Source organism: Mugil cephalus, chromosome 19 (assembly GCF_022458985.1).
Source record: "Mugil cephalus isolate CIBA_MC_2020 chromosome 19, CIBA_Mcephalus_1.1, whole genome shotgun sequence".
In the NCBI taxonomy this organism is placed as follows: Eukaryota; Metazoa; Chordata; class Actinopteri; order Mugiliformes; family Mugilidae; genus Mugil; species Mugil cephalus.
Window position 1 is genome coordinate 8,614,997 of NC_061788.1, and position 23,068 is coordinate 8,638,064.

Below are 23,068 nucleotides of genomic sequence, written 5' to 3' on the forward strand. Positions count from 1 at the left end.
AGATGCTCATGCCTCCTAGATATTTTGTTTTTACTAATGGACCTCTTCTGTTTTGTCCAAAGGACTCTAACTTTTGTCAAGTCCAAGCTTCCTATGTTACAATTGTTAGGTTAGAAACTCCAAAGCAATGCAGGGGTCCATTCCCATAGAAAACACTTTGAAAACAACACAAACTCCAGACTTGACAAAAAGTAGGAGCTCTCTGGTTGGCAGACCAATCAGAAGTCTCCATGGTTACGGCCATTGAGTGTCAAAAAAGTGAACGTGGAGATTAGCAGCATTAGTTGGAATCAGAATGTAAATTTATGCTGTATTTTTTTGATGAAGTCATACCTTAAGTTACTTGTTAAAGGCTGGAGGGCAGTATATGTGATCATTCCTCTTCGTCCTTTTAGCGTCCGATCGGACACTACAGTATTTTAACGTTAAAATGTTCTTCTCAGTAAAGCTCTTATCGTTAGCATCTTTTATTTAGCTACGTTTATCATAACTGGAATGACCTAAGACTAACTGAAACCGAGGTTAGTCCACTTTTCCAAATCCATGTTGGTTCATATGGATCATTGCCAAGTCCAATCGACCTTAATTTGATCTGATAATCCACGTTTTTCCCGGTCTCGCTGTATTTATTGCTACATATAACCACGTTTTGACACTCAGGGCGCCGTGGCCCCGTGCGGCAGTGACGTTAATGCATGCCCTCAATAGTTTCAAACAACAACTATCAAATTTTTTAAAAAGCAAAACCACATGCCTTTTGCCAGTATAAGTAAGTAAAAACAGTGTTGAAAACAATGTTTATTTCTTCTGTCTATCAAGAGCCGTAGCCCCAAAATGTTCCCTAGATTCATGTACATCTTCAAAAGGTACTTTTCCATATATACAAATATATTTACATTTGTTTACAGGCACAAAATTATCCCACAGACAGTACTGAGACCATCGAGCTGGATGTAATTTGTTCCGATGGAGAAAAAAAAACCTCACATTTTACATTTTCTCATCTGCTTGTAGTTACACATTAATACACAAAATCTGTACCTTTAAACCTTTGCCTCTTCTTTTCAAACATTCATTGATTATGTGGGTATTTTGAGTCCTCCACAAATCACACGTTAAAGCAAAAGGCAGGCTTGTTAGGAATTAATTTTTTGTTTTGGGTAAATGCCAACATGCATGGTGGAGAAAGGAAGGGTGGGAGAAAAAAAAAAAAAGGGTTCGGGTTCAGGATGTGAGTCAAACTGACAAGCACCACTCACCCAGGGCGAGGCAGAAGAGCAGGAAAGCCCCCTGAGCATGAACCCCCAAGGCCTGGTCTTTGAGCAGGGGAGGCAACAGTCTCACCCCCGCCTCCCGAGCCTCCACACTGTGGTGCTTGGTGGTGGTGGTGGAGGAGGAGGATGTGGAAGAAGAAGAAGAAGAGGAAGAAGAAAGGGCAGAGCGGGAGGATGAAGTGTCGACAGGAGAGGAGGCTGTGAGAGGGAGTGATGGAAGAGAACAGAGAATTGAGGAAAACGGGAAACGAGGGATGACATGCACACCAGACAAAAAGACGGAGGGACTAATGAATGATCTGAAAAACCTGCTGCAATAAATAAAATGAAAAACAAAAAGGATGCTCGCACCTTAAATAATAATCATCTTAAGAAAAAAAAAGATTCAGATTGGTTCCAGGGTTTGTTATCGTGCGCACTGTACATTTTTACAGATCACATAATGGAAGACGACTAATGAAGACTAATACACAGGAGCCGTATCCACGAGGGACTTCACAGGGAGGGAAAAAAAAAACAAAACAGACTCAGCAATGTCAAACTCTACACAGTGGTTTGATTAATTCCAGCATTTCTCTGTCTTGCAAATCGTCTCATGTCCACTTGTTTGTTTTTTTTGTTTTGTCCGACCTTCAAATGCTGCGTAACCCCTCGCTGGCTGAGATCATAAGGCCCACGTACCAGGTGCTGCAGATGGCGACGCTGTGCGACAAAGCTAGGCTGCATTCTACCGATTGAATCTTCCCTGAGAAATTATTGCTGATATCGAAGCGACTACACACTGCTACAAATAAAAAGGGCTGTACAGAAATTCCAATCTGGAACACAGTAACTTACCAATTTGGTAAACAATGTTTCCAATTTGGAATGTAAGAATATAGCTTTTCTTGCTGGACTAAGCTTTTTTTTTTTGCGCTCTGAATCAAGACAGCGGGAGTTGTGATGTTTGAACTCGGCTCTATGCTGTACAAACACAAGCAGAACAGAGGCTAGCAGCAAGGTTAGTCTGCATCCGCGAACTGTATGGACTGAGAGTCACAGTCCACATCAAACGGTTTCTCCTGCGAGGGGCTGTCGTCTCCGAACCCGTGAGTGGGGACGCGCCCGTTGCTGCAATCCGGTTCAGTCTCGTACCCGGTGTCGCGCAGCGCCCGGAGGTTCTGAGTGGTCTGGCTGCCGTTCTGGGTCGGTTGCTCTGTCAAATTAATTTTATCGGCGGCGGGCGGCTCCATTAAACCTGCCTCACAGGCCCTGTACTCGGGCTGACTGGCGCTCTTGTGAGTCCCCAGCAGAGCGGCCCTCACCCTGAGGCAGGGAGCGGGGAGATACTGCATGTAGCAGTTGTACACGAGCGCGGCTAAGAAAAGGAGGAAAAACAGGAGGAAGAGGAAGAGGAGGGCGATGCTGTTGTTGTGCTGCAGATACTCGGCCGACGGGTCTCCGCCGTCTCGAAGGGGGACGATGGTGTTGGGGGGGTGAGGCTGCTGCTTCGGCTGCAGCTTGGCCGTGCTGCCGGAGGACGAGGTTAGTGACGAGTCGGTTTGGGGCGGAGAGGTGAAGAGGTCTGTGGCTGTGAAGCTGGGAGGAGCTAAGGCCGAAGTTAGTGGGGCTCTGTCTGTCTTACCATTACCTTCATCTTCTACATCGTGAAAACTGGGCATCTCCTGCTTGCTGAGGGTGGTGGCCACGTCGCCCGCCTGGTGCGTGGGCGCCGGCGGAAGATCCAAAGCCAGGACGTATCCACCCAGGAGGCGGCTGAAGTTCTTCTTGGCGCCCGGAGCCCACTCCACGGACCAGCACTCGTAGTAACCCTGATCCTCCGGGGCCACGCTGTAGATGAGCAGCCCGGTTTCGGCCATGAAGTGGAAGCGAGAGGCTTCGGTGAGAAGTGAGCCGTTGGACTTCCACAACACCTGAGCCAGGTTGGATTGAACCAGGCACGGCAGCTCAGCGGAGCTCCCCGGTTTGACCGTCACACGCTGGTAGTCTTTCAGAAACCGACCTGACACTAAAAAAGACGGAAAAAACAAAAACAAAACAATGAGTTTTCGATAATCAATCAATTGTTGCATTTAGGCTTGTAAACATGGTCAAGACGTTTCAGAAACTGATTGCACAACAGTTTCTAAGAATAAAGGAAACTTTCCAGTGAGTGGCAGTGGTAATGTGTTGTTGTTGCCAGGGATCAGAAATGAATGGGCTGACTGGTTATACAAAGTTGTTAAGATAAAACACGGCTTAAACCTGGTATTAAAAAGCTATATACATGCACCAATCAGGCATAACATTATGACCACCTTCCTAACATTGTGTAGGTCCCTAACAAAACAGTTGTGACTCATCAGAAAATGGACATGGGCCTTCTTGTGCTGTTTTTCATGTTTTTTAGTTGTTCCTAAACAGTTATTTTTGTGTTTTAATGTTGTGGCTGATAAGTGTATGTATCACCCAGTGTGAGGTACCCTTCAATATATATGGTGGGATATTTTATGAGTCAGAAAACACTGATTTATATTATTAAGACTTGTTGTGGGTCTGTTCACGAGCACGTTGCAACCTACCTGAAGGACAAACGTCTGCGTCACCATTCAGACTCTGGATTAGGTTCCTGAAAAACAAGCATTATTTTCATAAGCCTAAAATATGCACTCAGTCCACGATGACAAAATAACTGAGACGGTAAAGCAGGTCCAACTGGATGGATTAACAATGCTTCAATAGAGGTTTTAGTTTCATGTACTGGCGCGACAATGGGTTGGTATGCAGACAGAGTGATAGAGGGTGAATGCTGCCGATCTAGCTTCGTGGTTAGTTACCTAGGATTTTGGTTTGGAGTATCCAGGATACTGAGGCAGGTGGAGGTGCGGCGGTCCCAGGCGCAGTAAGGGTCCCGTGCCAGGATACAGTCAAAGCAGGTGGAGTACTTCCCACAGAAAGATGTAGGGGACTGGACCACACCAGAGTCGGAACCAGCGTACAAAGACCTGGTCTGTGGAAGAATATTCACATCAACATGAAAGAACAGTGTGCAAACTTTTACATTTCACGCAACCTCTCTTATTTTAGAGGAACTGCCACACTTCCTTTTAACACTACGGCCCGAGTGACTAATCTTCTTTGCGGCTCCTTATCGTGAGATGTTTCACAGCAGAGTAAGCACGACGAAGTGTTACGTGGTAGAAACGCATTGTTTAAATTCTTGAGAACAAAGTCACTGACCTCAGAGGACAGCAGTAAGTTTTTGATGGGCTCCGAGTTCTTCAGCAGCTGGATCTCCTCCACCATATGAACATCTCCTTCAAACAGCACCGACTTGTGCAAGACGCCCTTATCTAAAGATGATCAATAGTCAAAATAAAACACCAGACCCTCTAAAAAATCTTTTTTGTTTTAGTCACTTGACCACAGATTTTAAAATCTGTGACTCGGATGATTAACGAGCATCTTAACCGATGTGTCGTTTACCTGTCCCGGTGAAGATGACGTCGTAAATGTTCCCGTCGAGTGCTCGGACCCTTTCCACCACGATCTGCGTGTAGTTGACGTCTTTGGTGATGAGGCGGGGTCCGTTGCCGATGGGCAGGACGGGATCCTCCAGCAGGGGGTGGTCCTTCACAAACTGCAGGGGTTTGTCGGGCATTTGGAGCGACGTGTTGATGTTCTGCTGCCTCAACGCGTTGTTGATGCACTGGTGAAGGAGACAGAAGAAGAGATGCCTTGTATCTGTGTGTGACAAACGTTCACGCAGAGCTGAGCTCAGTTTTTCATTCGAAGGCACTTACAGCTCCAGCGCGAGGAGTCGGAGGCACGCCGTTGTACCGCACCCACTTTGTATGCGACTGCTCCACCGTCACCTTCTGCATGTACTTTCCGTTGGCGAAAACCTCCTCCACCGCCTCGATGCTGTAGGCGCACACAGCTGACAAACCCACATTTCCCCTGTGGGATGAGGACACAAGGATGACGACACAGTTGGGAGAGTGAGGGAAAACATATGGAAAGACTAAGGGTGGGCAGAGACTTTAAGGCCTTTTACTGGCTTGTTTTCTTTTTCTGATTTCTCTTTAAAAACCACTGACCACTGAGAGGTGAAGACGGCGTAGATGACCGTGTCTTTCCTGTCGTCCGCCTTCAGGATGAACACATCGTGCACTACGTTGAAAACGAAGTTGAGCTCGGGCATGGAGCACACCAGCTTGGCTTTCAGAAAGGTTGTCCATTTCTTCTGCAGGGTGCGCTGCCCTCCGAGGTCGCCCTGTGGTGGGACGTTGACGGCATTAGACGGTGAAGGGAGAGGCACAGAAAAGAGGCTAAAGAAATAAGAAAATTGTGCAAAGGCAGGATTTCCAAAGAGGGGAAATGGACCCCCACTGTTCTAAGTCCTGCTTTTGGCAGTCCTCACTTTTATTTTTTTGGGTTAATTACCCTCCTAAACACTGTTCACTCAATTTTCACATGTTATACTACAGATAAGTAGGAAAAAAATATGTGATACACTCCCGTGTCACAACTTTGGACATTTTTATGGTATATAAAGAAAAAAATCTTATGAAATTAGGGCATAAAGAGAAAGCATTCAAATATATATTTTTAAAATCAGATTTAATTTGTCGTGATTGGGACTTATACAAAATCACAAGCTCATATCAGATTTAAACAAAAGAGGAAGGAGAAGGGAGGAAGATGAAAAGGGTTGGGACAGCAGGCTCCCCAACAACAGGGGGTCACGGGCTAAAGAGATGCGCAGATGGTGCATGCCATGTACCCACCTTACAGACGCGCGCCACCCTGGGGATGAGCAGCTTGCCAAAGAACTCGTACTCCACCGACACCTCGGTGAAGAAGTAGTAGATTTTGTCGTCCTCGCCGCTATCCCCGTTGTTGCCTTCTCTGATCACGTCGGCAAAAACAAAACTGGGCTCTGAAAGGTAAAAACGGCAGAGACAGAAAAAGGTAATTGGCGAAGGAAAGTAGAAGAAATATGACATGCGCTGAATGTGAGGAAATATCAGCTATAATGTTAACAAAGACATCCTTGTATTGAATTGCAGAGATTTTCGTTAGCATGCTAACAAGCTAGCCCTGGTCTGAGCCATCTCACAATGCCCTTTTATACCACAAGATGGGTTAGCAATTCACTGGAGCGTCTAGTCCAACATGAGGAGAAGAAGAGGGGGAAGCCCCCATAGCAAAGGCAGCTCAGGGCGTATTTTTCTTTTGTACGGCCCATGATTCTGCTTCTCAATCATAACAGGTTGTCAATGAATAAATTTAACACTAGTGGAGTTCTCGACAAGCAACGTTTGAAGTGAGACAGAAAATCCCCCTTAAATATTAGGTATCTCATATGAACTCAGCTTTGTTGCATTAAACTAAAGGACGGGAATCTGGTGGTGACCAAAACAGAGCTAAAAGTTCCGAGCTTACATTAATCAGGTAGGCAGGTGATAACAAAGCTCCAGGTCTATGACATATGTATGTGTCAGAATGTTAAGTAGTGAGAGCCGATACTTCTGCTGCCAGGATTATTTTTGCTTTAGAGGAGGTTATCGTTGTGTAAAAAATGAGAAGCGGCCACTTCAGTATTTGGTTTACTGCCCTTCACTAACAAGAAAGAGGAAGGATCGACTTATATAGTGACTGAAACTTTGAGACCTCGTCAACACAAACCACTGCACAGTAAAGATAAGATTCGGCCTCCGCTGCAGAGCCTAACGGTTCCTACTGCTTGTGCACCAACTCACCATTGAGCCATGATGTGGAGTACTCCGTCCTCAGCAGGGACTGGGACGGGGAGTATCTGGAAATAATCGGTTCACTGCCTAAGAAGTTATAAGCTGTCCCCGAGTACAGCGCTCCATCTGACAGAAAGGCGGAGAGTAAAGCAAAAAATTATCATCCACTTTGCAAAAAAACAAAACAAAATAACAACAGATTACTGGGGGATTAATGTGCACTTTCACTGCAGGGATGGCAACTAACAGAGCTCTTTGTTAAACGAGATGAAACTGGCCTCAACTCACCAACCATGACTGTGGTAAAGCTCTGCGAGGGGTCAAAGGAGCACTTCCCTCTGCCATCTTCATGTCGACTGTCCAATGAAAAGTCGGCGAGGTTCTGAAAGGGGAGATAAAGTTTCAGTAGAAGGTCGCGCTGTTGATTGGCGAGTCTGGACACATGTATGTTCGTTCAGGGTTGCGTTCCAGTTAAAGTGTGTTAACCTACCAAGTAATCGCACAGAGGCTGAAAGGCGTGAGTGCCACAGACATACAGCCGCTCATCATTTACAACTTGGAGCACTCGAATGTAGTTCAGACAATCCCTCTGGAAAGAGACGTTACGTATGAAACATATTATTATAGGTTTGTAAGAGTGATGACGCAGATGAAGAAACGGTTCTTTAACTCACCTCTTTTGATTTTCCTTTTTGCGTGCACATTGTCATGGAGTTATCCGCAACTCTCCACAGAACCTGAAAAATAATAAAACGTCAATCAAAATTACTTCTGGTAAATTGTCTTTCACAGATTTTATAAATATTTTGTCACCTTGTTGTTTCTGACGGTCACATTCTTCTTGCTGAGCTCAAAGATGGCCTCCCTGGCTCCCACATACAGCGCGTCTTGTTTCTCACTCAGCAGTAACGTGGAGTAGTTGTAGATGCCAGGCTCAGAAAACTCCATCAGATCCAAGTCTGACCATAAAAAAAAATAGAACAAAAAAAATTTAATGGCATAATTTTAGCATCCAGCCACAATTTAAAAATAGTAATTTGATAAATTATCAATATCAAAATTTCAAATTTTTTTTAATGTGCAGGACAAATATCGGCCAAGTCTTAGTTTTAGCCACTTTCAGCTCCATGTTTTGGATTTTGCATTTAACCAATTCTTTCAGAAGTTGTTGGTGACCAAAACGCAGCTATAAACGAGACTAAATAGACTAACATTGATCCAAAAACACAATTCATATTGAATGTTACTCCGTATTTCTACTGGGTGTACTGAAGTTGTTATTTCTTACAAGTCCACATTTATGTGGTCTCGATATACTATGCAGAACGGGCTCTCTGTGTAAAAACGCCTCCCAAACACTAGATGGCGCTGTGTTTTTTTTTCTGCCAGTCTGGTTAATTATTGTTTCTACTTCCTGCTTCACTCTCCAACAATTGCGACTGAAGCTTTCGCCAAAATTTCATCAAATGCGTGTACATTTTTGCATCTTCGAACCTCCTCAGTTTGTTTCCTCTACGTTTTCCGTCTTTATTGATCCAAAACCATCAATATGAAAATTGAAGAGATGGAGAAGCAGCCGGAAATACTGGAGGAGACCAGTATCCTACCAGTCACAGCTCTTGCGGTCTGTGTTGCCGCGATGCGTAGTTACATTTCTGGTGAGGTGCACGTCAGGCTACCCGGCTCATATGGGGGAACTCATATGCCGTCAGTCAAATGGTCACAAACAGTAAGAGCAGCTTTAAACTTCACTTTGAGTTGATAAACGTTCTCCGATACCGTCAGCCAAGATTGGAGATGTAGCTCAGAGGATAAGGCGCCAACACGGTTTGTCTTTTCTGTAACAACTAAACCCTTAAACATCATTTTGGACATGTTTCTGTCTCTCATAGCACCACACATTAACCTTGTATAAGTGTGTCTCTTGTCATTACTTTGTGCTGTGATTGTGGGCGGACCTAGTGAAGAGTTAAGAGTTTGGATAGTACTGGTCGTGCCAGGTGCAAGTGGGTTCAGGTTGCAGGTGCCGGGTCATAAACGCCGCAATGATGAAAACAAATGCCTCCACCGAGTGACCTGCCCAAACACTGACCGTGTCACAGTCGACGGGAGAAACTTTGTTAAAGGGTGAACTGTTCTCAAACTGAAACCGAGTTGCTTGAGCTATTTCTGTAAACGCTGCAATGCAAACACAACTTCTGCCTGTCAAAAAAAAAAAAGCGTTCCAACTTGAGACCCTGTGGTGAGACTGGCGGCCGTCTGTGTTGGTAAAATAAGAAAACAGGTGTAACCGAGCGATCTATTGTGAGCTTGAGGTGAAACAGATCTTCAGCAGATTACACAGTACATATCTATACACACCCACGTTGCCAGAAGGGTGACTTAACTTCAAGTAAGCGTCTCAAGTTTCTGGTTTTGAGATCGTGTCACCTCATAAATACCAGCTGAGACTAACAAGCATGACTTCCCATGGTTTTACTTAAAATTAGAACAGGGATTTCTAAAGAGCATTAAAAAGGAGACATAAGTAAAGGGAACAGAGATATAACTAACCACTTAATATATGAAATACCCGATTTCAATTCCTCTAATTCTTAGTCACGCATAAATATAACTTACCTTGATGCCTCCAGGATGTTCGAGGCACAGCGTGGGGTCCGTGGGTGGACACCTCCAAGAGCAGCCCCAGGAAGACTCCCAGTACGCCGAACCCCATGTTGGACTCTGATAACTTCGGGACCGTGAAGTTTCCTCTGTAAGGACACGCACACACGGCACAAAGGCAAGACTAAAACAATGCACCAAAACCTGCACTGACGGCGCATTTCAGAGAGATGTAGAGTTTCTCGTGGGCTGATCTTATCATACCAGCACGTGCACTGACACTTCCCTTTATACTGAAAGCTGACAGGAGTGAGTTCTTTGCTTTTGTAACGTTTAGTGTTAGTACAGTATGTACTTAAATGAAAATCCTGCACAGTAAAAAAAAAAAAATTTTTCAACAATAAAATGTGCGATCCAAAAGTTTGAGCTCATGCATTACACAGGCGCTGCGATGATAAGAGATTTTCAATCCCTGTATCTCCAGTGCATAACTAAAAGACTAGCTTGTAAATGACCGGTTGGGATTTGGAGTTATGTACGAAAGCTTGAAGGGATAAATCAGGTATCACATGTGCGGTGAGGAGGAGAAAGAGAGAGGGAGAGACATCACATTAAAACATAAACATCCCGCTTGTTATTGTTTGTAATAAGCAGGGAAGCACACACGCGCCCGTGACATGCACATTAATGAATGCTGTTTAATGGAACACGTTGTGGTTGTAATTATCCAGCTACACCACAACATTTTCATTCCATCGTGTCTGTGCGCACACCTCAGGGTTTATAACACCTTGCGCAGACAATGGGCGTGATAATGACATGACCCCTGTCAGATGCGGCCGTCCTTTTCTATTTGCCAATTTGTCGACGACTGCGACGTTTCCGCGGACCAACAGCTCTGGTCTGGTGCATTCACGTCACACGATAAATCTAATGTATTTTATTTAGAGACAAGTTTATTTTATGTTTTCTGTTTTCTTAATGAATTGAATTTACTTTGAAAAGATTCACTTAACATAATAATAATAATAATCTCTTTATTGGGGCTTTATCTAAAATAGGATAATGAACCAACCACAATTGAAGTTGGCCATTTGAGGTCAGCAGAAAATCTGAGGCAAAAAGCATAGGCTTTAAAGCTTAAGTAAGATATTAAAATAAATCTCTAAATCTGTTCTCAATCCCGAGTGTTTGCCAAATTTGCTGCTGTGCAAAAGAAATAAAAAAATATATATATATGTCACAACTTGTCACACTAAACTCATTCTGACATGGGGTGAAGATTACCTTCTTTTCCCTCTAGTATTATTATTATTATTAACACTGAAAAGGAATTAGCTCGGAAAGTGATTAAGTCACATTATTCAATTGTAAAGCTCAACTGCTTCCTTTCTTTTAATCCAATCATGTGAAAGGAGAAATGTAGAACGGCGGCCGCACAACCCCTGGTTTCTCTCACGAATGGAGTTGACTTTTACATCATTGCTGCCGGAGCCGAGTGTCACCTGCCCTCGCCGAGGGCTAGTGTTGCTGTATTAAGCAGAAGGCAGTCGGGTACGGATGTTTGTTGTTGGGGTTTTTTTTTGTGCACTTCTCTTCCGACACAGTAAACCTATCCGGTACAAAGCAAGTAATTCTGGTTTTTACCACATCCTACTCAAAAGACGTACCTGCACAACACAATGTCTCGACAAAAAGGGTGGGGCAGCCATGCGAAGAATGTGATTAAGGGTTATCGGATGTCTTGTCAGATGTGGACCGACTCTGGCGACTAAAGGTGAAACCAAATGAAACTTGACACATGACAAACTACTTTAAAATTTGCTGTTTTATTGGGTCATTTCTCCTCATTTTAGACTTTTTAAACCAGCATTACAAAACACATTTAACCTCCAAGAACAGATAAATCACTGCCAGCTACTCTTTAATGACCTAGTAGCACCAATTTGGAAAATCCCTGTTAAATATAGGTTAGTAATCAGTCACCCAGTACAGGAGGGGGGGTTGTGTGCCACAGCGCATGTAGAAAATCAATCACCACAGCCAGAGAAAAGGAGGGTAAATGATAATTGATTATTGATTGGGTTCTAGTTTGGAATTAATAGCCCCAGAGGCCAGGACCCTCCACATACTAGGAGTCTCTACCATCGGCAAAATCTGGCAAAGATGGAATTCCATCCCGACTCGGCTCTGCTAAAGAAAGGGTCAAATACACAAGGACCCATTGTTCACTGAAGATGAGGGTAGCCTCTACTCCACTCCACTCCACCCCCATCACATACACATCATCACTGCAGAGTAGTCAACAATGAACAGAGAGAGAGAGAGAGAAAGAAAGAGAGAAAGGCATCACCCCCCCTCCTCCCCTCTCTACAGTCTTGCCAATCTAAATGCCAGGACAGCTTAGCCATGAGGCAAGCTAGCTTTTTAAAAGATCACGCAAACCCCAAGAGATGTGAAAGCATCGCATGGACACGTTGAACGCAGCATTAAAAAAAAAAAAAATAAATAAAAAACTGACACAGCAAAGCTGAATGAATGAGATAACATTGCTGTATTTAGGATGAAAGCTCTATAGGCAACGCCTTGCACCAAATTCTATAAATAAAAAGTAACTAGACTCAGTCGTCTATCTGCACACTCCTGAGACCTTTTATCAATGCTACCACTCTGAGCCCCATTTAGGTCAAAGCTTAAGCTTCAAACCCCTTTGAGTGTTACAGTAGCAGAGAGAGCATACTGGCAGCTACCCTATGCTGCTGAGAGATTTAGAGGAGTGGCCATACTGGCCTGGGATATTTAAGACGGTAACCATGCTGGCAGGTCTCTTTGAGGCCTTTGTGTTCCCCTCTCAGCTCCTTTGGTTGGGCCGGGAGGTTGACACCTGCTTGGGGCCTTGGGGTTCCCAGCACTGTGCTGTTAACTGGGCATGGATACTGGCAGGCTGCCCATTGAGCGCAGGGGACGGAGAGGGGGAAACTGGAGCTCGGCCTATCTGCGCATGAGAACTTGCAAAGAAAGAAAGCGAACGAGCTTCATCTGGAAAGTAATTTAACGTCTTGGAGCGACAAGTGATTCTGTGAGAGCCAGTCGTTTGATTTTAATTGAAGCTGGTCGTGGCAATAAATAACCGATATTTGATCACTGGGTGGGGGAGTTTGAAGCTCTGCACTTCGTGATTATTATTTTTCCCTTTGGTTTGCTAATTCGACACGACCACAATGACAGGGCAGTGTCCAAAAACTACAGGCTTCACTAATCAGTTCATTAAAAAAACATATGTAACCAGTTTTAATTAAACTTTGTTGGCACTTCTTACTGAAGGACAATGTAAGATTGATAGTCAAAGCTAAATCTTTTTAATAAAGGACTATAGCATATATATATGTTATATACCCCAAACAAGCATAACATTATGACCACCTTTTTAATATTGTGTAGGTCTCCCTTGTTTTTTTGAGTTGTTCCTAAACTGTTTGTGTGTGTGTCAGACTGCATCCTGTTGGAGATGGTTGCTGCCATCAGGGAGTTCCTGATCTGGTCTAGGTGGGTGGTATATGTCCAACATACATCCACACTAATGCCGGGTCCAAATGTTTCCTAGCAGAACACTGTATTGTCACAAGATGGTCAATGTCATTTACTTCTTCTGTCAGTGGTTTTAATGTTGTGGCTGATTGGTGTATATGCAGAACTATGCTCAATGTAATCAACTCCAGCAGGTGGGGTTAAAAAGCTTGGAAAGCAGACTGCCATACTAGATGATTTGTTAGGTCAGTTTAATTTTTTCCCATCATGTAAAATCTTCATAAGACATTTTCCGTTCAACTTTGACTCGTTACGGTGAAGTCGAAACAGATTCATCCTGCCTCATGATCAATTTGGATCAACTGACTCCGATCTAATTCCTTGGTGAAACGCCAGTCCAACTTTTCACGTAGAGCCAAATCTGGGATTCACTCCATTTCCAGTGCAGGCAAGAAGCTTGCAGAGAGTGTGGTGAGGACACAGAGCGTGATGGAGGCTAATGTGAAGGAGTTGGACATTCAGCGCCTGCCAGCAGCAGCTCCCAACTTATTTTCCTTCGCTGGCTCCGTTTTCCGTGCATTCCTCGTCATCCGCATCAATGCACAGAGATGCTCTTCTTCCCTTTGCTGCAGCGCGCCAAGAGGATGGGTCTCATTTTCTTTCAGCTCCATCTGTTGCTATAATACCAAGGTTCCTAAGCTTTGCGTAACAGGAAATGCGCTGTAAGTGTTTCGTTTTGTGGGAAGCAGTTTGGTTTTAGAAGTTCAATACGACAAACTGTGCTGCACACGAACTTTGTTCCTAGTTCACATTCATCTTGTGACGGTTCCTAAAGAAATGTTGCTGTGGCCTGAACGCACTTATAGTCTCTCCGCACTCTCCAATAACAATGATACACCACATTTCTTTTGGTGACCGACTTAATCAGCAGGACAGTACAGTACCCGCCCGACTGTGTGGGAATGGTGATAACACAGTTTGCTATTATCAGCCTGCTTTACTAAACGCTTCTAAAAAGACTAGTTCTATTGCTTTATGTAGTAATAACCTAACCACCATGAAACTGTCATTGGATATAAAAAACAAAAAACAAAAGAAATCTAGTGGTTCATGCATCTAAAACATAAATATATTCTACTTTTCTTCATCTGTGGAGGAGGTGAATTAAAAATGTTTGGGTTCTGCATCGTTGGTTTTCAAGCCGCGCCTAGGTGGACTAGGTGAATTTCATTTCTGTGTCCTTTGCTCACGTTTCATATTATAAAACAAATGCCCGAACCATCTGTTACCAGACTTGGTGTTTTTTTATGACTCTGGCCGTATGTTTTGGGTTGCTGTAACGTCCCGGTGAGTTATTTGGAAGCAGGCACGTATTAAAAAAAGCAAGTGAGCTAGAGATCCTTCGCTTGAAACAAAATACAGAGACCACAGAGGATGACACACTCATGGGGACAGATGTCTGCTCCGATGTCATTTACAGATTAATGGCGTTTGGCTAAAGATGTGGCAGAGACTCGAGCTCGCACACATGTGCACACGATAACGCCAACTGCGGGCATCAAATCCCCCTTAGGAGAACTGACAGGGACCGAGAGCCCATCTTAAAATACTGCCAGCTGACCAGAGTTTTGGGTTGCGTTTGCCTGCAGGCTGATGGACACTTTTTGACATTCTGAACATAGACGGCCAAGGTTTTATAGTCTCTCAGCACTGGCTAAGCTACCGGCATTCCAGCTCCAGCTGCCTGTTATTCTTTAATCTAATGATGAAGGATACACACTGTCTCCATGTTTTCTCCCAAGCAGAAACCAATTTTTGCATGACAATACAGCCAGTTTTACAGTCAGGTTTGAACTATACCTGCATTTTATGCATTTTTCTTGGTAACCACAGCAACTGCATTGCTAAAAGACTAGTTTGCAGCTTTTTAATTTCAACACTTCAAACAGCGGTGACTGGAGATGAGCAGCTTTTGTTGGAGCTGCGGTAAATAAATGCTGAACACCACTTGCCTGCTGGCCTCAAGCAGAACTAAAGCTATATCACTTGAGACCGTTTACATCCATCTGGAGCCACTTTATCCAATCTTTTTCGCACATATGCAGTAGCACTCTTCCAAGACCCGCAAACCGTCTTTGATGTGTAAATCTGGTAAGTTACCCTCACTTTCAAGAACAGCCCTATTTTCTTAACGTGTCAAGCCCTCGGGATAAATTATCGCCACAGCCGAAACTGCAGTTATGGTCCAAACCATCTGGAAGTCACGGAGGATAGACGTCGGCCTTAAGTTGAGACGTGCGAAGCCGCCGAGTCAAAGGCCCATCATGATAACATTGAGTCATCTGAAAGCCAGGGAACAGCTGTATGACCTCCGCTGCACAGCTGACTGTTGGTCATACGGAAAACATCAACTAAAACTGCAACAGATGATGCAGCGGTCACTGGACGTTATCCACAGTGAGCTCGCGGGATGACATATGGGAGGAAAAAGCCAGATCAAGGATTAACAGCGTGATCTGCACTATTAATTCATGATGACAATGTGCACATGACACTCGTTGCCGGCGCCCAACGGGCTGACAAGAGATGGCTTCTTCTTAAATTAAGAGGACGTATTTCAAATGTAGGTAAACCATCAATGACAACCCAGATGTCTAAATTGAGGAAAGAAGCTTGTGTAAAGGCAACACTATACAGAGGATGTAAAATGGAAACCCTCCTATATAATTACTGGTTGTAGGGTCCCTGCTGAGCTAGCATGTCGACCTAAAGTGGCCACAGCAAAGGCAAATGAGGGGTCAGGTCCAGTAAAGGGTATATTTAGTCTGCCGATGGCAAACTTTTTAAAAACAACACGCCCTTTCTCTTAGTCACGTGGCTCTGGAAGATCAGAAAAACTTCCCTATAAACATCCAGGCAAGTGAAGTAAGCTAACTAGAGGAACAGGGATTACTGTGTGGTGTTCCCCATCCAAGTACCGAATGTGCCTCAGTAGTCTAACATGAAAACATAATCACCGGGCTCTTTTTCTTTTAATTAAAAGGAGGGAAAGGTTTTTACTATTGACAGCTGCAACAGCAAAAGAAAAGAAAAAATTATAGGAACGTCTGGGTAACACCAGACACTTTGTGTCGTCATTAAGATATGTAAGCTGTTCACTGAAGTCAATTATAGATATAGAAAATATACCAAAAAACACACAAAAGGTGCCAAATGGAGTAAGTGTTAAAAAAAATTAATAATTTAAACTTCCTAAATTAACTGCAGCCGCTACGTTACGCGGCATTTAAACGAAAAATCCAGTGAAGCGTTTACGTTTTGTCGCCTTACTCGAGGCGAATAATCCGTTATGTAGCCTGGGGTCACATGGCAGCCACCACTCACAGTCAAGTCATAAACCTTTCACTTGATGTAATTTCCTCAAGGCTACTGTGATGGGGCGTATAATGTGGGACTATTCTGGGAAAGTTTGAAAGCCCAACTCAAGGCCTTGCGGTCCCACGTTGTTGAATGGTAGTCACACTGGTTGTAGATTTATTTTTTTTCTTAAAGCCAAGGGCAGGTGACTGAACTTTGAATGCATTTTACAGATTTTATTTTTTGTACACTGGCGGATGCATATGATGAGGTAAACAAAGAAACCAAACCACGTGCAGTTACTAGGCTTTCCCACCAGTCAGGGAACATTTGAAGGAGCAGTAAACACCATTGAAACCCTGCTATATTTTCTCCTACCCTACTCGCCTTTAAAGGGGACTCCTTTCTCCTCCGTTTTTCCCCTCAGTGAAGTCTTCAGCAGGCACCAATTTCATGCTGGTAATTTTGGCCGGCAGAGACAAAAACCTCCTTTGGAGTGCTGTGTGAAAACTCTCCCTCCCCTTCACCCACACAGCCTGCCACAACACCAACAGTGTGTCCTCCTGAACTTGGCATACCAGCACATAAAACACAAATTTCACTGTTTTCCTCAGAGCACAGGGGGATAAACAACACAAAGCCAAGTCGAGAAACTTTCAACACCTATCGCGCTGATCTCGTGATCTGGCCTGCAGATTTAGGTCAAGCATTCTGATCTCTCAAAGAGTATAGAGTTTACTAAAACAGTGGGACATTCACTAGTTGAGATTTGTAGTGATTTTTTTTAAATGCTGGCCACTTGATTTCACTTTGGTTTCCCTAATTACGGGCATCAGAAGCTTTACAACATTAAACAATACCTCCATGATTGAAAAGTGTAGACAATTCAGAAATCCACATTTTCCTCAGCCAGGTTTCAGTCACTAGCTTCAACTCTTCTTTAATACAGCAATTAGTTAAATACAATCGCTGCGTTGTGATTGACAAGTTTCCATATAGCATATGACTGCAAATACTGCATCAACTTGATTCTCTTCAGCTCGTTAGTCCTCAAATAAATGGTTGCACCACTTCTTTTAGCTGACAATACTCAACTCTGGGTTGGTTGAAAACTTCTTTTCCAAGCACATGAAAAAAAAAAAAAAAAAAAACGAATTATTGACTTAATCCGACTTTAACTGGACAACTTAAGTGCATGTAAACACGTTACTCCGACTAGGAATATGGAGTTCCCCTTATCCGATTAAGACACCCAGAAAATGCGACTGGAAATTGATTTTGACAGATAGCACGCATCTCATCTGCACCTTAAGTAGCGCGCACATTACGTATGAGCTTAAAAAAGCTGAACTATTATCCATCTTGTTATTGTTTGAAATGCCGGTCTGCCACATGAACGACTCTTGTTTATTATATGATGTACTAGGTCAAACAGAAAGGGGGCCATATTAATATTAACCCATTGAAAAGACACATATCGCCACCTAGTGTGGAGGAGGACATGTTCCCAACACTTATTCTATTGTCTCCGTTGCATGTAAACTGGGTCAATGACCGGCATTCAGAAATGAAATGAAAATTTCAAAATTGCAAAAATGGAGAAGCAGTCAGAAATACTAAAGCAGAAACACACTACTACCAAGAGGACCAATCACAGCTCTTGTGGTCTGTGGTCGTAGTTACATTTCTGAGGAGGTGCACGTCAGCTCTGTACTGTCACCAAAGCTACAGCATCAAATTGAGGCGGTGGTCTAAACCGCCTACAAGAGTCAACATCCTCACCAGTTGATAATGCGAGAGCTAGTTAGCCCCAATATTAACGGAGGGTTTTACAGCGAGGTCATAAGCGAGATGAGCGCACAGGAAGTGATGGAAAACAAACAACAAGGGCAGGGCAGTCGGGTAATTCCGACCGGAGGTGCTGCAAGCAGTTACGCCCATTGTCATGAGTGCAAACATTTGTTGAATCCCGCGATCAACACTTGACAATTAATTTTTGTGGTTCCATTGTGAGCATCAGAGCAGCTGATTGAAGTGCAGACTGACAGAACTGGATAGACAATCCGACGTTTAGTTTCTAATTGTTCAGAAGGAGAAAAAGAGCACACCGACATTCTGTACTGAAAGTTTCTCACGAGTGAGGCTTGTGTTGACCTCTGCTGTTAATGCTTTGGAACAATTAGAGTTCAGTAAACATTTTGTTTTTTTATTATTAATTTTTTTTGTTTTCTTTTACAATAGAAAAAGCTTTGATAATGAATAAAAAACCTGCTATGGCAACTAATTTAGATAAAGTTGCATTTTGCCTCCATAGGGTGAATGTAAGGCTTTTCGTAGCTTAGTTTAAAACGTATATGCTCAGCTGTGCACGCTAACATTTGGAGCTCAGATTAGAGAAGACGGTTTTCTTCATTTGCTTCTACTAGCTGATAAAAAGACACCAAACTCTTTAGATGCCAGGTTTAGATCTTACTGCAGACACATTCACACCAGTTTGGCATTTGGAGAAATTCTAAGCTTGACAGACTTCCCATGCCAAGTTACGGTTGCTAAGCTATGAGTGGACAATCATTGTCTGAAGGAGGGACTTAGCGATGTCAGGGAAAAGCCAAAGAGTAATGCTGGTTGTCCAAAAGGCCACTGCAAGCAGGCACAAAGCTCGTCACTATAGACACCAGTAGATAGAAGAAAACACAGATGTTTGCTTTCAGGCAGACACGAAACAAAAGAATCACAACTTAAAGGGGAAAGGCATAAGGAATAATTGGAGAAAAGGGGAAAGCAGCATTATAAGACAAAAAAAATATAAAAACGTGAGCTTTTTTTTCCCAGAAGCAACAAAGCCAAGAGGGATAAAATCAGGAGCTGCGTGGTCCAGGAGCGGTCATGCAGGAGAAAATAAAAAACAAAGCCCCGAGGTGATTACAGGGGGGTTGGAGAAGCATGCGGCATTCGTGTCGAAGCATGCAGGCCAGCGAGCGGCTCACTGTCTGTCTGCACAGCAAACAGGGAGGGAAGGAATGGAGAGGAGTAGAGTTTCTGACCTGTTGCTCCTTAAAAGATGCGACGCTCTTCCTCCGGAGAGAATTATAAAATCCTCAAGCTAGGGGAGGGGGAAGAAGACAGAAACATCAGACAAGACACATATGTAGTGTGTGTGTGTGTGTGTGGTTAGTTGTCTAGAAACCATAGTGGAGATATGCATCATGAATCAACGAAAAACACATGTTGCACATTAAATTTGACATCATATAACAAACGCAGATAGAAAGTAGATATTCATTCTAGGAAGGACAAAACAATTACACAGCGACTTAAATATCCTTAACTACTAAGCCGGTGATATCATATGATGTACATCAGGATACAGTGTTGACTTTTTATAACCAAGGACAAACAAATGGTGAGCAGCCAAATACTAAACATTATCTTGTGTGAATACCGTCATCGGAACCTCAGGTCTGTGACGGCTACATTAATTTCCTCCTCTACTTCCTCTTCTGCCACAGAGGACTAGCTGTTTGTGCGAGAACAGATATACAGCTGTGGCCAGACTTGTCTGCCCACGACCAAATGTAAATAAAGTTGACATTTTCACCTGTCAACACTTTGAATTTATTTCCTCTCTGTGTGTGCGATAATCCCATGAGGTGAGCCACAGTCACTGAAAGCTGCGCAGTTTCTATTCCGAGTAAATTATAGAGTGTGCAGACTGTTATCAATTCGACAGAGGAATTAAATAGTTTTACTACTGTACGTTCATGTACATGTTTTCAACACTCAAAGTGGAAGTTTAAAGATAGAAAGCCACAGTGCAGCTAAGTGCAAACCCAAGCACGTCAACATGCTCACATTGACCTAGATATAGTATTTAGTGTCGTGTACCATGATTTATTTATTGGCATTAACGAAAAACTATATAATAATAAATTAAAATAAAAAATAAATAAATAAAAACATAATGTCACTGGTTTTACAAATATAAAAAAGGTTAAAAAATAAAAATAAAAATAAAAAAATACCGAAGGCAACAGACATTTTGCAACTCAGGTTTGGTTTTTAGGTAGAAACTGCTGTGAAAAGCTTGAAAAAAAGAAAAAAAAAGAAAAAGGTTTTAAGGGCCTATTTTTGCAGTGTAAGCAGCACTGCTTGTGCATCACTAATGAAAGGGTTTAAAAGAATAATCTGCAGTCAGCTGGAAAATTCTACCGCTTTCATTTTTAGTGAAGGAAAAAAACAAAACAACAACAAGCACTTATAAGTCAACCAGGAAGTAAAAGTAGAAATCTTCTTATTGTCTTGTGACAGATGGCTGGGCCTCCATTCACAACACTTTCCAGTCTGTTCCTTTACACTGCTTCCCTGAGCAAAATGAAAACCCTCCCAACAAGGCTGAATACATTCTCCCTGCACAAGTACACCGGCTTTATTCCCACAGTCCTCCACAATCCGGCTCTGTTTGAGTGGAAAACATGGGGTTACATATTTACTTTGCCTCGACTGTAGTTCGGTTTGTGAATCACGGTCTGTTTCCAGTTCTCAGATACAGAATAGATGCCTAATTGTCCCAACACCCTTGAAAAAAATAGTTTTAAATAAGTTAACAAAAGTCAGAGATGGGTGGATTTTTAAACAACTAACACATTCCCAGATAAATATTCCAGACAACTGAATTCAGGTCAGTCAAATCAACCCAAATATGCAGATTCATTAGCATTCACTCGGTGGGTTAAGCTACTGTAATGCAGACCCCCCGCTCTCACGTATAAAAGAATAATCAGATTATGTTAAGCAGTGATGATACACACCAGACTACAAACACGACGGGTTCGCTGATCGCTTTATAAACCGAGAAGCTTTGTATGTGTCCGAGCATCAACTGTGCACGATTCTCCGGTTTCACATTTATCTGCGATGACAACTGTTATCATGTAATGAATAAGCCGCCCTTCTTTCATCACGTATAGATTATAAGTTGCTATAAATTATAGAAGGAGATGAGCGACACGATGCCTGCGGTGAGAGGAAACAACTGTTCACGGGCATCAAGGTCAAGAGCCCGAGCGGCGGCCGTATCTTCACTCACATCCACAAAAAAAAAAACACGATGCATCAGATCCGTGCCCGTCTCCGTCCTGTGACGGCATCAATGGGGCGCTGGGACCAGATGACAGTTCAAGATTGATGAAGCGTGGGCCAAAGGGTGCATCCCCTTCGACATCCTCAGGAAGCACTCCCACAAAACCCCCTGACAGCTGATACAGAGTTTTTTTACCATGCTCCCGCAAATCCCAGTGACACCAGTGACACCACGCCTTCACATGTCTCAATTCAGGACGTCCTGAGTGGGAGTCCGGTCTGGGTGCGAGCCCGGCAGTGCCCCCCCCCCAAAAAAAAAACACGCCCTGGGTGACACAGTGGTCTGGAGAAGTCACGGAGAGGAAATGGAGATGTCACGGGTCTGAGGGGTTTTTAATTGATGAGCGGACTTGAATGAGGAGCGGGCAATGCTGACCTTTTGAGGACACTTCAAGCCAGAACAAATGTATTAATAGCCCTACTTCAGAAACTCACCCAATGGTAAACATACTGACAGGAAGCGCTATTCAACTCAATCCACTGTGACACCTGATTTTTTTTTCCACCCCAAGCTGATAGAAAAGGTCTCCGCTCGAGCTTTTGTCAATATCGTGTGACCTTCACAGCTCCGCCTTCCTGCCCAACAGCGACTGAGACGGATTTAATTCAGGTACTTTGAACAAATCGCTGTGCATTTAACTTCTAACCACGCTCACAGTTTGAACTTGATAAGAAAAACAGATGGACGAATTCCTTCCAGCACAAGATGTCCCGGCCAAAAGCAAAGTTGGGTTTTGCCTCAAGGTTTCCATTCATCAAAGCACAAAATTACAAGATTAAGAGTCCCCAGCCACGTCTAGAGGCTTCTTGAGGCTACGCTTTGGACAGCAGCACTCCGGGCCGAGTAGCTGTTGTCAGCATACCTACATGTTAACAGTGATGAGGCTAATGGGCTGGTGTATAGCTGGTATTTTGTTTACCATAGTCACAGTCTTAGCGTGCTAACATTTGCTAATTATAATTAAACTGAAAGTGAAGCGCAGGCTGATGGGAGTGGCGTTATATCAGGAGACGATAAAGCAGAAGAAGAAGAAAGAGTTATAGTGGTCAGAAAAATGTAAGAGAAAAGTGAAAGGAACGCCACAGTGGTTACAATTGATCCGGATATTGGCATTATTGGCTGAACTGAATTTCCTGGCAACACATCCATCCATGAATCAGTCCAAAAAATCACAAAGTCAGGGAGTTATCAAAGCCATTCTTCTGCTAACTATGTGAAAAACGATATTGTACTTAAGAACAAATACTTTTGTTCCTTGTTGCATTCAGGCGGTGGGAGAAAAATTGAAAATATGCGATAATTAACCTCTAAACTTGGCCGGTACCGGTATCCACTGACCGACAAACTTCTTTTCAGTCCTCAAACACTTACTTTGGAGAACGCACCTCCAAACCACACATTTTGATGCAGGTTTGTAGCGTGCATAAGCA

General features: G+C 43.3%; 1 protein-coding gene across 10 annotated transcripts in view; it reads right to left on the minus strand.

Moving 5' to 3' along the window:
- Window positions 1-23,068, minus strand: part of sema4d (sema domain, immunoglobulin domain (Ig), transmembrane domain (TM) and short cytoplasmic domain, (semaphorin) 4D) — a 35,061-nt gene that overhangs the window by 1,993 nt on the left and 10,000 nt on the right. For 3 of the 10 annotated variants that reach the window (XR_007110919.1, XM_047570675.1, XM_047570671.1), the window contains exons 3-17: window positions 9,629-9,762; window positions 7,823-7,968; window positions 7,684-7,746; window positions 7,500-7,598; window positions 7,298-7,391; window positions 7,019-7,135; window positions 6,044-6,195; window positions 5,354-5,529; window positions 5,057-5,213; window positions 4,740-4,962; window positions 4,494-4,606; window positions 4,091-4,263; window positions 3,836-3,882; window positions 2,899-3,282; window positions 1,260-1,472 (exon numbers count right to left, since the gene is read on the minus strand). Coding sequence is in view for 9 of the 10 variants with exons in the window: in XM_047570675.1 (XP_047426631.1) it covers window positions 1,260-1,472; window positions 2,899-3,282; window positions 3,836-3,882; window positions 4,091-4,263; window positions 4,494-4,606; window positions 4,740-4,962; window positions 5,057-5,213; window positions 5,354-5,529; window positions 6,044-6,195; window positions 7,019-7,135; window positions 7,298-7,391; window positions 7,500-7,598; window positions 7,684-7,746; window positions 7,823-7,968; window positions 9,629-9,762 (2,291 nt within the window). In the remaining variant the exon portion in view is untranslated. Of the gene's footprint in view, window positions 1-1,259; window positions 1,473-2,188; window positions 3,283-3,835; window positions 3,883-4,090; window positions 4,264-4,493; window positions 4,607-4,739; window positions 4,963-5,056; window positions 5,214-5,353; window positions 5,530-6,043; window positions 6,196-7,018; window positions 7,136-7,297; window positions 7,392-7,499; window positions 7,599-7,683; window positions 7,747-7,822; window positions 7,969-9,628; window positions 9,763-19,542; window positions 19,602-23,068 lie in introns of those variants that run through there. The other 7 variants (XM_047570670.1, XM_047570673.1, XM_047570672.1 and 4 more) reach the window with 3 other exon arrangements.